The sequence below is a fragment of the Doryrhamphus excisus genome, linkage group LG15 (assembly GCF_037039965.1).
Source record: "Doryrhamphus excisus strain RoL-2023G ecotype Guam linkage group LG15, RoL_Dexc_Guam_v1.1, whole genome shotgun sequence".
NCBI lineage: Eukaryota > Metazoa > Chordata > Actinopteri > Syngnathiformes > Syngnathidae > Doryrhamphus > Doryrhamphus excisus.
Window position 1 is genome coordinate 246777 of NC_136371.1, and position 15675 is coordinate 262451.

General features: G+C 45.5%; 2 protein-coding genes across 2 annotated transcripts; both read right to left on the minus strand.

Annotated features, from left to right (window-relative positions):
- Positions 1-153: 153 nt before the first annotated feature.
- On the minus strand, positions 154-10402 carry LOC131104668 (uncharacterized). The gene is made up of 17 exons (XM_058052109.2): positions 10232-10402; positions 8266-8429; positions 8133-8157; positions 7930-8043; positions 7712-7849; positions 7459-7562; positions 6245-6365; positions 5544-6155; positions 4135-4206; positions 3797-3957; positions 2949-2973; positions 2761-2874; positions 2485-2610; positions 2152-2411; positions 997-1114; positions 730-917; positions 154-651 (listed from the first exon to the last, which is right to left on the minus strand). Exons 1-17 carry the CDS (start codon positions 10377-10379, stop codon positions 232-234), a joined length of 2910 nt encoding a protein of 969 aa, XP_057908092.2. The 5' UTR covers positions 10380-10402; the 3' UTR covers positions 154-231.
- An 8-nt stretch (positions 10403-10410) lies between these two features.
- Positions 10411-15615, minus strand: LOC131104258 (coagulation factor VII-like). Its single transcript, XM_058051259.2, has 8 exons — positions 15448-15615; positions 15181-15344; positions 15069-15093; positions 13406-13519; positions 13197-13343; positions 13011-13129; positions 12789-12909; positions 10411-11763 (listed from the first exon to the last, which is right to left on the minus strand). Exons 1-8 carry the CDS (start codon positions 15515-15517, stop codon positions 11183-11185), a joined length of 1341 nt encoding a protein of 446 aa, XP_057907242.2. The 5' UTR covers positions 15518-15615; the 3' UTR covers positions 10411-11182.
- Between the last annotated feature and the right edge of the window lie 60 nt (positions 15616-15675).

Consider the following 15675-nt stretch of genomic DNA (forward strand, 5'->3'; position numbering starts at 1 on the left):
TGAAATGTCCACACTTACAGACCACTATGATCCATTTTGGCAACACCAATCCAATGTACTGTAGATGAATACATGCTTCGAGGTGACAATAAGAACAATAAGGAACACCATATCTGATTAGCAATGAATTTGATATGATTATAACTGCCGGTGTAGGATGGATTCGCACATTGCATAGGTTTTATTGATTGGCCTCGGGAAGTACATCAAGGAACAGACAATGTTTTTTTTTCATAAGTGTGGCCGTCTGGCAAATAAAGCCCCATCCACCGTGCCCTCGCTGATTTCCTTCTGAAGCAACCTCTGCATGCCCTCACGAATCCAGCCCACAAATTTGGATACTTGCGTGTAAATGCCATATTTGCCTTTTCGTGCACAGCCTTCGCCCCAGCTCACGATCCCCGTGATGAAAGTGGTTGATTTGTATTTGGTGACATGCGGGCCCCCGCTGTCTCCTCTGCACGCATCCTTTGCTTCTGTGTCATAGCCTGCGCAGAACATGCGTGTCGAGATGTGAAAATCTGTGGATTCTTGACAAATGTGGCGGGCCACGTAGGGTACGGAAAGGCGCTGCATGATGGTGGATGGGTCTTCATCTTCGCCAATGCGGCCAAAGCCGCTGACCATGCCATGCGGCTGCTTCATCAGCACCTGTAGAGACAGGTTGGACAGGTTGGCCGTGTATACTGTAGTACACACACACGTACTGGACCTGACAGTGACGCTTACCTTCTCAGCAAAGTCCGACTCAGGTAGGCATGCTGGCAACATGTACCTGGTGAACTTGATGGGCGTGGCCAGTTTGAGGAGCGCAATGTCATTGTGAAAAGTATCTGGACGGTAGTTATTGTGCTTGAAGATGGCCTCCACATTGTGAGTGACTTCATGCCCTTCGTTTTCCTCGGTGTTAAACTCACCTGGATGGACAGAAGCCGCCAGGTTAGGTTGGCATTGCTCAATAAAAACGTCAGTCTCTGATTGGCTAGTCAGACCCACCCAGCCTCACAGCAACATAGCTGTGCTTGGTGATGCAGTGCGCCGCAGTCAAGATGATGTACTGGTTGAGGATGGTGCCGCCACAAAACCCTTTGCCGTCGTCATCAAGGAGGAGAGCCTGTGTTGAGATAAGCACAGACTTTGACCCTTTCAACCGGTCCAGTCGCGCCCCGTTATTTGCAGTGGATGCTGTCCAAGATCACCTACATGTGGCTCACCCCCCCGTGCCGCAACACGGCCCCCAAACCCTCCTAGTAGCTTGGCGTTCTACAGATTTTGGATAAACATTTGCAACAAAAGTGACTGTCATACTGTCAACTCCAGAACCCTCCCCCTTCTCCTTTACTTCAGAACTGCTACTAATGTTGAAATACTTTGGCAGGAGCCAACCCCGAGCTATCAATGCACTCACAACAAGCTTGTCAACCCATTTGAGGTCACTGAAGGTCAGTATACATCCCAGTACAAGTTAACAGTCTGACTCAAATGTGTCATCTCTCAAGGAACACTTTACGAACAGTACTAAATTCACCATGCAGCAACTTAACACTTGAAAGGTGTGCTTACAAATGTGCCACAAAATGAGTTTAAAATAAATAAAAAAAAACATTTAAAAATATTCCCATAAGGCATTGTGTCTGAGCAACGCATTTATTCGGGTGATGCAATGACGTCAGCTTCCCTCTGGGCTCCAATGAAATGGTTTTCTCAACCAAAATGCATCATGGGAACACTTGGTAATCCATGTGTCAGACCTTGATGAGAGATGAGAGGGAAATCTTTCTTTTGGAATGTACCATGTTAGTATTGCCCTAGAACACAGTATTCCGTGTGCCAAAATGGTCACTAACGGCCAGTACTGGGAGGGATGTCTTTTGAAAAATAGCTGGGATTGAGTGAGTCAAAATTCAAACGACGGTTTCAACTTGACGAGAGAAATGTGAGAACATGCTAATGACTTCCTGAGAAAAGTGTATGGTAAAGGGCCTTAAAAGCCTTAAAACATATATTGTGGAATAATTGAAAAAGTTGGCTACTTTGTGGATTTCACTTATTGCAGGCTATTTTGAAATACTGCAATGACATCAGCTCCCCACAAAGAATGCAAACCCTGAATTGGGACAGAGCAACATTATCTGTATCACTTTTCTCTACCTGCCATGGACATTCGTCCGCCGGACAGTCCTTGCCGTTAACGATGCGGGTCATTGCCGCCGATTCAGCAAAAACTTCTTCCTCCTCCTCCTCATTCAGGATTGCATCGCTGCTGAGGTTGCCAGGAGATGAGAAGGCAGTGGAGGTGATGTTGCCTTCAACGTCGGCTGGGTACAACGCTCCTTCTGTGGTGTTGCGGTGCCGATCTCTCAAAATTGTCCGGGTCTTTCCTTGGATGGTGACGCCACATTTGAAGGGCTCTACAAGAACGTTGTGGAGTGAGAAGGAAGTAGAGAACCTCAGAAAGCGGCGCCCACAAAGTAGACTCCTCACCATTAGAATAACAAGATTTATCACTGGGAAAATATCCATCAGCACACCAGCATTCAGTTTGTCCTCGCACGACCTTGCAGAAATGGTCGCAGCCGCCGTTATTGTTCTCACAGAGCTGAAGAGCAGCTGTTGGCAAACAGGACAACATCCATATCGGTTAGGCCCTGGGATGAACGGGCTTAGTGCTTTGGCGTGATGATTGTTATTTTTTAGATTGCTGATCAATCGTAACAAAGTCGTCCAAGATGGACATCCGCAGGGTCGGTACTTCTATACCAATTTCACAATTGGAACCCTGGAAGCCTTCAGCACAGAAGCATTCATAACTGCCAATCCCATCTTTGCACCGTCCTCCGTTGGCGCAGGGCGTGGATGCACACGCATCGCCATCTGCAGGACAACCACAAAATGTACGGCTGACATTTAACCAAAAGAGAGCAAATCAACTTGACAGCAAGTCTTACCAACATATGTGGCCCAGAATTTAGCCTGGAAGAAAGGTAGCAAAAATCAGTCAAATGTGACATATAACTGGTGCAGGGAAGAACTTGTAGGATCTGCTGGGTTGTGTCTGTGTTCTTACGGCAGTTGTTTCATATCAATAAAGAAAAATAAGAAGAACCGTAGCTAAAACCTAAATGTAACCCATTTCACGAAAACTAGAGCATGCAAAGCACAAGCCCTTTAAATGAAGCAAAGGTCAAAACGAGGTGAAGAGTCCGAGACCAACGTACTGTATGTCGTGAGTCATTTAGTAACAAACATCGCCCTGCTCCAAAAGTCACCCTTAGCCGCACCAACTGACTAAAACTGGCGGAAGAAGCAGCGCTTAAGCTTCCCCAATCATCCATGGACAGCTTGATAATTCACCTTGCTGCAAGCTTTGAGGCCAGACAAGCAGACTTTTGTGTGTCACAGAGCCGACAACGATGCGTTCAAGGACCGCTGAACAAAGTGTGACATCTCAACACTTGACGGAAAAACATCAGTGAAGCATAAAGACGTAAACACGTAAAAATGGCTGGCTTTTTAACAGCTCTTAACTCAGTACCGACCTAGTGGGACATTTTTTTTCTGAGCAGAAAAACAAATAACTAAATATAAATAAAATATAATTTGGACAAAATATCTGCAAATTTGCAAGGCCAAAGCAAATGTATGAGGAACCACTGTAAAGTACTTGAAGTACGCAAGTTCACCTCTCAACAAGCTCTATGGGAGTATTTCAATCAGCCACCAACTAGCTAGCTCATGCTAAGCTAGGAAGCGCAATAGTCGTGTGTTTCGGCGTGCAGGTGAAGGTATTATATACTGTTTTATCTTCATCTTCGAAAATCTCGCGCGCCTCCTCCCAGCTGCAGCGCTCTTCCATACACTCGCGTTCCATGTTGCCTTGCTTGACCTCCTCAAGGAAGCTGTTGGCTCGTCTTTGCCGCATCAACACCTGCCGGGCCTCCTCGGCACCCAGGAACACTGGAGAGAAGGACATTGAAAAGGCGCAGCTTTTTCCCCGTGTCAGGATCACCGTATCTCCACATGTGCTGGAAATGATGCTGCGCTCATCCAATCAGGTGGAAGAATGCCCAATCGGCACACATCGTCACACCCAACATACTAAACACACAAAAGGTGACCATGAACACGCCATACCGTGAGCGGTGGCCGTCCGCATCAGCAGCACCGTGAGCAACAGCCCGTGAAACGGCAACATGGCGCCCCGTGGTCAGTGGACAAGGCGAAGCTCTCAGCGGTATGTGGGAAAACACAAGGCAAGGCTGAGGAAGGGAGGCCGATGACCCTGTGGGGGTGGAAGGGGTGTTGACGTGAGGAGGGCGAGGGAGGGGACTGTTCAATGGGACGTTTCACACGCATACAACAACCACATGTTAGGATTGGAGACTTCTCTGGAAAACGGCCCCTTTTGGACTGAAGCGGTCGTGACTGACATGCCTACGCTTGGCTTCAAACATTGAATCTGTGAACCTGTTATGCTTGGCAGGGGTGGTTGGTGCGTTCTGGTACCTGGTTGGGCGATAACTTTTATGTACTGGTATACCGCTATAAATCCTTCCAGTGTTTTCCCTGCTACTGCGGGCCGTGGTGTACTGTATTGTCGCGTCACTTCTGCTGCTAGCATGGTGCTAGAGGTCCCAGGTTTATGTTTGTTGTTGTGTATAGTGGTGGCTGATGGCCCAAATGGAGGCACGTGTGTGTGTATGTTGGAGGACCTTGGCTTCCTGTGATTGGCCGCAGCAGGGGGGCAGCCATCCATAAGAGGCCAAGGAAGCTACCAAGAATAGGAAGAGCCCATCCCATATCTCCCTGGTCCTGTCCTCCTCTCCTCCAGCCGAGGTGTGGTCTCTTGTGGTCTTTACCAACAATTCTTCTAAACGCAGAACTGCAATCTGGAAGTGCTTCAGTTTGAATGTGTAGTATACATGTAGTATAGCTGAGCGACTCAACCATATACAGTATTAGCCACACAGTCCACTGCGTAGGATGTGTATCTTATGTCTCCATCTCCATGTGTCTGGGTAGCTACTGACAGTCCATCAGATGATGGGAGAGCAACTGCCCTCAACAACTGGACTGCTTGGACTTGCTTGCTTTGAACATAGTACACAGCGCTTGAGTACACGTATATTTAATATGATATGGGTTGATGTTTGCAGCTCTTTATACAAGACTCTGACTCAAGGTAATTATATCGTCATATTGTGATACTACATCCCAAAAATATAGTTATGCATGCTAATGTCCATATTTTAAAAGTCATGAAAGCTTTTGGTGCAGTTTGACCTTTTATATTTAGTTCCCTTACTGTACCAAAATGAGCCAAACCAAAGTAGTACCTGCACTTCATTATGGCGTACTGTTACACTGCTAGTTTTGACACAACGTGACTTCAGACTTGATTGCATAAATGACACACAACTTATGTGTTTGTTGTTGACGTTTCTTTATTTTCATACATCGAATCAAAGAATTGTATTTATTTACCAAGCACTGGCGAACAGTGTCGACCAAAGTGCTGCTAAACAATAAAAGCTCAAATTAAAAAGGCTTGCTTACTTCAACAACTTTCTGCTGCAGCATCAGGTCGGATGTGGGGGGGTTCTTCATGGTGGACTCCGTCCAGTCAACAAACTTGGCCATGTTGGTGTAAACACCGTAGTAGCCCGAGCGAGTGCAGCCCCGCCCCCATCCGACCACACCCAAGAGGAAGTGGGTGGAACCAAAGACACTGGTCAGTGGGCTCCCGTCGTCCCCGGTGCAACTCTCCTGTTGCCCCTCCATGTAGCCGGCACACAGCATATTGTCGGTGAAGTTGAACTGGGATACCTGTGAGCACTGGGAGTTTGGGATGAGGGGCACAGACATCTTGCGGAGGACAGGGGAGGCGAGGCCGCCGGACACGGCATTCCCCCCGCTGGTCCTCTTGCCCCAACCGGACACGCTGTGGTACCGCAGCGGGAGCAGCTCTCGATCCACCAAGTCCTTATTGGGCAAGCAGATTGGGAGCACCTGGCTGTTTAAGGCCACGCCTCTACTCAGATGCAGCAGCGCAATGTCCCCGTCACCCGTCGCCGGGACATAACCCTCGTGAGCAATCGCCTTGGAAACTGTGATTCTCTGCTCCGTGCCATCGTCAGCATCCAGGTTCTGTTCGCCTGGAAGTAGCAACAGCAACTTCATGGAACAGACGAGTCGCCGACCATTGACTTGTTTCTTTGAAACGAAGCTTCTACCATCTGCCTACCTGCCACCACCGTTAGCTTGTCCAGGCCCCTTCCCTGGACGCAGTGAGCCGCGGTAATCACCCAGTCAGGACGGATCAGAGCACCTCCGCAATGACTCGCCCCGTTCAACTCAATCAGAACCTGATCGTGGTACCAATGTCATTAATAAGAGTTATTATTATTATTAAGAGTATGAGCCCAGACCTGCAAAGCTGTGCAATTTTTGTATTCTTGTCACATTTCAACTCGCATTTGGACGTGAAGTGTATGGGATGGTCATAGAACCTGTCAGGGGCTGCCAATTGCTCATCATACCCTCATATATACCCTCATATATACCCTTATATATACCCTCATATATAGCCTCATATATACCCTCATATATACCCTCATATATAGCCTCATATATAGCCTCATATATACCCTCATATATGGCCTCATATATACCCTCATATACCCTCATATATACCCTCATATATAGCCTCATATATACCCTCATATATAGCCTCATATATAGCCTCATATATACCCTTATATATACCCTCATATATACCCTCATATATAGCCTCATATATAGCCTCATATATACCCTCATATATACCCTCATATATGGCCTCATATATACCCTCATATAGCCTCATATATAGCCTCATATATACTCTCATATATAGCCTCATATATAGCCTCATATATACCCTCATATATGGCCTCATATATACCCTCATATATACCCTCATATATAGCCTCATATATAGCCTCATATATAGCCTCATATATAGCCTCATATATACCCTCATATATACCCTCATATATACCCTCATATATACCCTCATATATAGCCTCATATATACCCTCATATATAGCCTCATATATACCCTCATATATAGCCTCATATATACCCTCATATATACCCTCATATATACCCTCCACCGCTACTGGGAATCTGGCTTTTAATAAGCTCTGCTTCATCGTGTATCTTAGCTTAGGCTGTTACACACACTTGCCAGGTTCATTCGGTGAAACAAACTCGGGTGAAATTACTTTTATTATAATTATTTTTTGTCTCTCTCTCTACTGCCCCCCAGTTTATGTCCAGTAAGAACATTATTGTTTTGTCACACAAACACTGAACCAGTTGTGTCATATTTTGGTGGATGTTAGAGTTAGTCGTGTGAACGATATGTTAGCCAGCCTTAGCCGATGATAACGGTTGCAGGCATTAGCGAGCATTTACCTGCCAGGGGCACTCTCCTTTGGGACACTGATTGGCTCCAACAAGCCTTGTCTGACCTGTCATGCTCTGATTGGCCGGAGCCAGCTGACCACATGGAAACTCCACTGGAGAAAAAAAGCAATGCCGTTTTCAATACGGCCTACGTTTGAGTCATTAGCAGGCATTAGCTTAACTATCATTTGTGCAAGTGTCCTTGTCATCTCGAGAGGCATGTATAAATGAATGGATTCTTCTTAAAAAAAAAAAGTCATACCCTGTGCAACGCAATGGCGTCCATCTTCGGCCAGAATGTAGCCATCAGCGCAGGAACATTTACGTTGCTTTCCGGAGCCATCGCAGAAGTGCTCACACTGACCATTGTGGTAAATACACTTGAGGGAGTCTTCAAACACTAAAGAGGGGGCATATCAAGTGGTGACATCACAACAACACAGGCTCTCATTGGCTCTCTGCCGTCTCTTCCTTTAGTACCCATCTGGCAGAAGCGTCCTTCATAGCCTTCGGGACATTGACACTCAAAGGTTGTCCCCATGTGGACACACATGCCGTTGTTTTGACACGGGTTGACCTTACAGGGGTCCTGACCTGGTGGTGAATAGACCCACAGTAATTAAATGGAATTAAATATGAAGTTATGGAATGCAGATGATCATTGGAGGCTAACAGGGACTTACGGTCGTAGGTCTGCCAGAACTGCTTCTGCAGAAGCAAAGAAAACCAAAACATCTTTGACACCACTCACAGCACAGTACAAATTGTAGACTTTACACGCACAACTGATTGAGGGTTAAAAGGCTACCGACTGACCGTCTGTCCGTCGTCCTCAAACACTTCCCTGGCCTCCTCATAATCACAGATCTCCTCTCTGCATTCCCTTTCCAGGTTCCCTTGCTTGAGCTCCTCCAGGAATCCGCTATTGGCTCGCCTCCATCTGCTCAGCAAGGTATTTGCTTCCTGTCTCTCCACAAACACTGATGACAAGCACATGTAGTCACATGACCCTGCTACCAGACTGCACATTTAGTTTCTATTAGGATATGGTCCAACCATGTAGTCACATGACCCATCACCTGCTACCAGACTGCATATTTAGTTTCTATTAGGATATGGTCCAACCATGTAGTCACATGACCCATCACCTGCTACCAGACTGCATATTTAGTTTCTATTAGGATATGGTCCAACCATGTAGTCACATGACCCTGCTACCAGACTGCACATTTAGTTTCTATTAGGATATGGTCCAACCATGTAGTCACATGACCCATCACCTGCTACCAGACTGCATATTTAGTTTCTATTAGGATATGGTCCAACCATGTAGTCACATGACCCTGCTACCAGACTGCACATTTAGTTTCTATTAGGATATGGTCCAACCATGTAGTCACATGACCCATCACCTGCTACCAGACTGCACATTTAGTTTCTATTAGGATATGGTCCAACCATGTAGTCACATGACCCATCACCTGCTACCAGACTGCATATTTAGTTTCTATTAGGATATGGTCCAACCATGTAGTCACATGACCCTGCTACCAGACTGCATATTTAGTTTCTATTAGGATATGGTCCAACCATGTAGTCACATGACCCATCACCTGCTACCAGACTGCATATTTAGTTTCTATTAGGATATGGTCCAACCATGTAGTCACATGACCCATCACCTGCTACCAGACTGCACATTTAGTTTCTATTAGGATATGGTCCAACCATGTAGTCACATGACCCATCACCTGCTACCAGACTGCACATTTAGTTTCTATTAGGATATGGTCCAACCATGTAGTCACATGACCCATCACCTGCTACCAGACTGCATATTTAGTTTCTATTAGGATATGGTCCAACCATGTAGTCACATGACCCATCACCTGCTACCAGACTGCATATTTAGTTTCTATTAGGATATGGTCCAACCATGTAGTCACATGACCCTGCTACCAGACTGCATATTTAGTTTCTATTAGGATATGGTCCAACCATGTAGTCACATGACCCTGCTACCAGACTGCACATTTAGTTTCTATTAGGATATGGTCCAACCATGTAGTCACATGACCCATCACCTGCTACCAGACTGCATATTTAGTTTCTATTAGGATATGGTCCAACCATGTAGTCACATGACCCATCACCTGCTACCAGACTGCATATTTAGTTTCTATTAGGATATGGTCCAACCATGTAGTCACATGACCCTGCTACCAGACTGCATATTTAGTTTCTATTAGGACATGGTCCAACCATGTAGTCACATGACCCATCACCTGCTACCAGACTGCATATTTAGTTTCTATTAGGATATGGTCCAACCATGTAGTCACATGACCCTGCTACCAGACTGCATATTTAGTTTCTATTAGGACATGGTCCAACCATGTAGTCACATGACCCATCACCTGCTACCAGACTGCATATTTAGTTTCTATTAGGATATGGTCCAACCATGTAGTCACATGACCCATCACCTGCTACCAGACTGCATATTTAGTTTCTATTAGGATATGGTCCAACCATGTAGTCACATGACCCATCACCTGCTACCAGACTGCATATTTAGTTTCTATTAGGATATGGTCCAACCATGTAGTCACATGACCCATCACCTGCTACCAGACTGCATATTTAGTTTCTATTAGGATATGGTCCAACCATGTAGTCACATGACCCATCACCTGCTACCAGACTGCATATTTAGTTTCTATTAGGATATGGTCCAACCAAGTTTGTAATAGTTTTAGTTTAAAAGAGTAAAAAGACGAACCTGCAGCTGCAGAAATCCCAAACAACAGAATCCAAAGAACGCAGCTTTTCACCAACATGATGTCCAGTGTGCAGAATCCCCAAAATGAAGTTCCAGGCCTGGTTTCAGGACGGGTAGAGCCTTTCAGCCACGTGCTCCATGACCCCATGACCCTTGGACTCAGCAAAACAAACATTCCCTTTTATTTCATCAGCTTAATAAACAAAGCCAAACTCAAGTGACATCGTTGTTGCTGAAGTCGGCGGTATCACTGTACAAAAAGATCCATATGTATTTTAGTAATATACAGTATTGCAAAAGATATTACCCACATGAAAGTGTGGCATGCTATTGAATTCTTGAAATTTGGAACCCTAATTGACTAAATTATGGCCAAATGCATTTGATTAATGAAAGAACCATAGCAGTCGTGTTATGATGATTATTATATATTATGTATATTATGCATCTGATTATTTCAAAATCTCTTGATGATATTGGAAAGCAAAGCAGCCAACATTAGAAAAATCTGAATGATGTATGTATTAACTGTCAAGACTAGAGTAGTTATTAAAGAGTAGAGTGGTTATTAAAGAGTAGAGTAGTTATTAAAGAGTAGAGTAGTTATTAGAGAGTAGAGTGGTTATTAAAGAGTAGAGTAGTTATTAGAGAGTAGAGTGGTTATTAGAGAGTAGAGTGGTTATTAGAGAGTAGAGTGGTTATTAAAGAGTAGAGTGGTTATTAAAGACTAGAGTGGTTATTAGAGAGTAGAGTGGTTATTAAAGAGTAGAGTGGTTATTAGAGAGTAGGGTGGTTATTAAAGAGTAGAGTGGTTATTAAAGAGTAGAGTAGTTATGAGAGAGTAGAGTAGTTATTAAAGAGTAGAGTAGTTATGAGAGAGTCGAGTGGTTATTAAAGAGTAGAGTGGTTATGAAAGAGTAGAGTGGTTATTGATGAGCGGGCCAGATGTTTTCAGTGCAAGGGCGTCAGCGTGGCGTTGGCCAGTTCCGGCGGCACGGCTGTGTGGTTGTGGATCCACTGGAGGTAGTTGGAAACGCGCGTGTAGATGCCATAGTGACCAGGTCTTGCACAGCCCTTCCCCCAGCTCACAATGCCCAGCAAGAACGTAGTCTTCTTGTAGCGCGTCACCAGGGGTCCGCCGCTGTCGCCTTTACACGAGTCCTGCTGGCCTCGGATGTATCCAGCACAAAACATGTTGTCGGTGAGGGCCACGCCGCTCTCCTCGATGCACTGCCGGGTGCGGATCCGAGGCACGCTGAGGCGGCGCAGCAGGTGTGACGTGGGGCCGTTCTCGGCCCTGCGGCCCCATCCGCTCACTGTGTGCGTGCCCACGGCCCAGAGCTCACGCTCAGCCAAAGACTTGGTGGGCAGGCAGATTGCTACGGCATACGGCGTGTAAACAACGGGGGCGGACAGACGCAGCAGGGCAATATCGTTGTCAGCCGTGGTTTTTTCATAGCGCTCGTGCAGGATGACTTGAGCCACCCGCATGACCTGCTCCGTTCCCTCCGCCACCTCGGTATCGTGCTCGCCTGCCAGATAGAGAGCAATGTCACAGTCATGGACACGTGCGGAGCGAGCAGGAGATAGCGCCATCCTGACTCGCAAGTCAACATGTCAATCACGACAACATGGGTGGCATGATGGCAAATGGATGTTAGGCTACGATCGTAATGCTGACGTCCCTCCCCCGAATATCATCACGTTCTAGGGCAGCCTCACAACGTCATCGTTTTAGTCACGTTATGTCACCTTCTGGGAGATTAACTGTATTATATTTTTAAAGGCCATTTCCGTTGTATGATCATATCACCTCGTACTTCGGTATGGGAAAAAAAATAAAATAAAATATATATATATATATATATTTAAAAAATTAAAATGAAATTAAAAACTTACAAAAAAAAACCCAAAAAAACGTTAATTATATTGAAAAGGCAGGAAGTGAACAAATGTAAGAGTTAGTGATTGTAAAAGTACCAGATGGAGGGGTAGGATTTAATAAGCTTTGCTTCTTCCTACTCCTTTTGGACATGTGGAACTGGGAACTGATTATGGGATGCACTCAATTGGAATCTGATGTATGTTCAAATGAAATTAAACCATTACCATTACCATTACCATTACCATTACCATTACCATCACCATCACCATCACCATCACCATCACCATCACCATCACCATCACCATCACCATCACCATCACCATCACCATCACCATCACCATCACCATCACCATCACCATCACCATCACCATCACCATCACCATTACCATTACCATTACCATTACCATTACTGACATTCCGCACACCATTCCGTTAATGCTGTAATTACAGAGGCCTCCAACGGCCACGAGCAAAGTCGTTTAGCCACCACACCAGCAGGGACATTTAAAGAGAGGAACTACAACCTAAAATGGAGCCTTTGGATGAAAGGTGAAGCGTTTTCAAGCAACAAGAAGAGTCCATTTGTCTTGATTCAACCAGATTACTACGACTTGGATGACTGAGACCCTAACAGACATATGAAGAGGCTACAAAGACTCATGGGACTCACACCTGCAACCACGTTTAGAAACTGGACATCGGCATCCTCCAGGCAGTGGGACGCTGTGAGGATCCATGTGGGTTTCAAGAGAATTCCTCCACAGAAACCTTTGCCTTTATAGAGCAGCAACACCTTGAAGAAACACATCAAGTGTGTGAGACGTCCATAGAGAACACGCCTGTAACACGCCTGTAACACGCCTGTAACACGTCTGTCCCTTTAAAGCAGCACACCTGCCAAGGACATTCGCCTTTGGGACATTCATTCCCACCCACGATCCTGGCACGGGGATCGTTCTGCCCGGCTTGGGTTGAATCCCGAAGAACCGGAGTCACGCCACATGGTATTGAGTCTGAGACAGGAAAATGAAAAACAGCTTTAAAAAAAAACAGCTTCTCTGCGTCGTGTTGCTCACTCACCTTTTGCCACGCAGCTCCACCCATCAGCGTTCAGAAGGTAGCCGTCTGCACAGGAGCAGTTTAGGCCTCCTCCCCACTGGTCTTCATCACAGAAGTGCTCACAGCCTCCATTCTCCAGCAGGCAGGTTTGTGGCCCAGCCCGGTCGTCTAGAGAACACCATGAGGTCTTTGGAGCCAATGTTCTCGGGACCTTGCAAAAGCTGCCTTACCCAGCTCACAGTTGAGGCCGCTGAAGGGCGGCGGACACAGGCAGGTGTACGAGGTCGTCTGGATCAAGCAGCTTCCACCATTCAAGCAGGGACTGGAGTCACAGCGGTCTGGAACTGATCAACAACACAAAGCCTTGATGACTTCTCATGTGCTAACGTCATTCGTTTCCAAAGGCGGGGAAGAGAACACGCATTTCATGCTAACGTTTATTGACATGACAAATATCACATTTTAAGATATGCCTTTATTCGTCCCTCAGTGGGGAAATTTTAAAAATTTATGCTAACATTTATTGACATGACAAATATCACATTTTAAGATATGCCTTTATTCGTCCCTCAGTGGGGAAATTTGAAATGTTATGCTAACATTTATTGACATGACAACTTCGTATCTCATGAAGACAGACTTTGTTGTTATCAAAATAAGGGAAGGCTTAGTATTATGCAGGCCAGACTAGTACCCTGAACCCGCAGACAGTGAATGCCTCATCATTTGGTTTTCAGATAAAGTTTTTGCCAAAACCACACCTTGGTTTGTGTACACTGTCTCAGTTATGGTACAATATTGCACGTTGCAGTTTACCCTTTGCCATGTGGAATCTTGTGCTATTCAAGATGCGGACAGGCGATTCCCAGCAGTGCTTGTTTATTCGGCCATCTTGGATCACACATCTTTGACTCCAAGGAGTCTTATGTTCCACAAAGTAGTATGGTTTATTCTCTTATCATTCAATTGGATTCCATCAATCAAAGTATCCAAATAAAGACTCCCATGCATTGGTGACTTAGTCTTGTCACGTTACTAAGACTAAGATTATGTGAGTCCGACTATGTTTGTAACATGTCTATTACAAAACCTTCCATGCTAAATGGCTAATGCTAGCACGACACTGGACTTCAGCCACGGTCATCACATTGACAGCCCGTCAGTAGCAGCTGGAAGTCCAATTTTAGCTGGCAGTTCAATGCCAACATCAGCAGAGAGATGAGAAATGTACAAATGCAAGGTAGTACTGTATCTGACAATAAAAACAATAGCTGCACTGCTCCAGTCTCTGCAGGCCATGGAATGCGTGATAAGTCAAACACGGCCACAGCAGATACAAATAACTTTGGTCTTGCTACAAGAGCCATCTGCCAGGGCTAACTTTAAGCTAACTTTAGCAATGTAAATACTCTTTATTTACCACAGATGAAGTAAACTTCAGTTAACGCGTCATTAACGTGTTAACTTTGACAGTAAAACACGACTGAATTCAATAAATCATTTGTAGCAAAGTAGCAAAGGTGGCCTGTCCTCGCCAACAAAAGTCTTCCAAATGTTCATTTATCCCTTTTATACATATAGTTTATGCATTTGGGTGTCTGAAATTGATGAATTGGATTTATTTCTTATGGGAAAAATTATTTTCATCATTTAATTATTAGTTTTGATATGATTGGGTTTGAGACTGACCCTTTTGGCTCAGATCATGAAAGTTGAGGTACCACCGTATTTGGAAAAATATGACATTGCATTCATCACTTGTGATGTTTGCTGATGGTCTCTTTTGTAGATGACAGTTTGAGCATTCAGACTGGAACAATCATCTCACAAATGTTCCCGTCCTGGAGAACATAGCGTTTTCAGTAAATAAAGAGTTGCGTTCATCTTGCTTACTGCTGTACGTCTTCCAGAACTCGTCCTGAGGGAAACAGAAAGGAGTGGTTGACTGAATTCCCGCTACTCTTGGAGAATGAAGCTCCTATTCGGCATAAAGAAACCGTCTAACCGTGATCTCGGGGTGCTCAAACACCTCTCGTGCTTCTTCATACGAGCACTTCTCCTCCAGACACTCCCTCTTCAGATCTCCCCTCTGCAGCTCCTCCAGCCACCCCGAGTTAAACCTCCTGGTGCGCACCAGGACACGGCTGGCTTCATCTGGATCTAGGAAGACTTGCATACAAAGAGCCAAGGACCAAGCACAAGCCAAGGTTTGAAAACCGAAGTAAAACCGAATGACATCACCAGACTAAGCTTGCACGTTCACTTCACTGACCTGATACCACTGATGGCGACCAGATGAAGACGAGGGTGACGAAGACGCTGAGCCACGTTGTGGACGCCATGGGAATGCTGCCTGTTTTGTGTGAGACTGATGAGTCAAAGTCCAGTCCCCCCAACACCGGTCACATGTTCCCACCTGTCAGACCCAAGTCAACCTGATGGGAAGAGCCCGCCTTCATGATGCGGCTGCTTGGGGAACTTCCTGCACGCCCTCTGCTGG

Excerpts from the sequence above, each read along its gene's own strand:
- LOC131104668 (XM_058052109.2), bottom strand. The coding sequence starts at position 10,379 with ATGGGGTCATGGAGCACGTGGCTGAAAGGCTCTACCCGTCCTGAAACC. Across the intron at positions 3,958-4,134 it reads GCGGACGGCCACCGCTCACG|TGTTCCTGGGTGCCGAGGAG; the intron begins GTATGGCGTGTT and ends CCTTCTCTCCAG. Across the intron at positions 2,611-2,760 it reads GGGTTCCAATTGTGAAATTG|CTGCTCTTCAGCTCTGTGAG; the intron begins GTATAGAAGTAC and ends GTTTGCCAACAG.
- LOC131104258 (XM_058051259.2), bottom strand. The coding sequence starts at position 15,517 with ATGGCGTCCACAACGTGGCTCAGCGTCTTCGTCACCCTCGTCTTCATC. Across the intron at positions 13,520-15,068 it reads GTTCTGGAAGACGTACAGCA|TTCCAGACCGCTGTGACTCC; the intron begins GTAAGCAAGATG and ends GTTGTTGATCAG. Across the intron at positions 11,764-12,788 it reads GTTTCTAAACGTGGTTGCAG|GCGAGCACGATACCGAGGTG; the intron begins GTGTGAGTCCCA and ends TCTATCTGGCAG.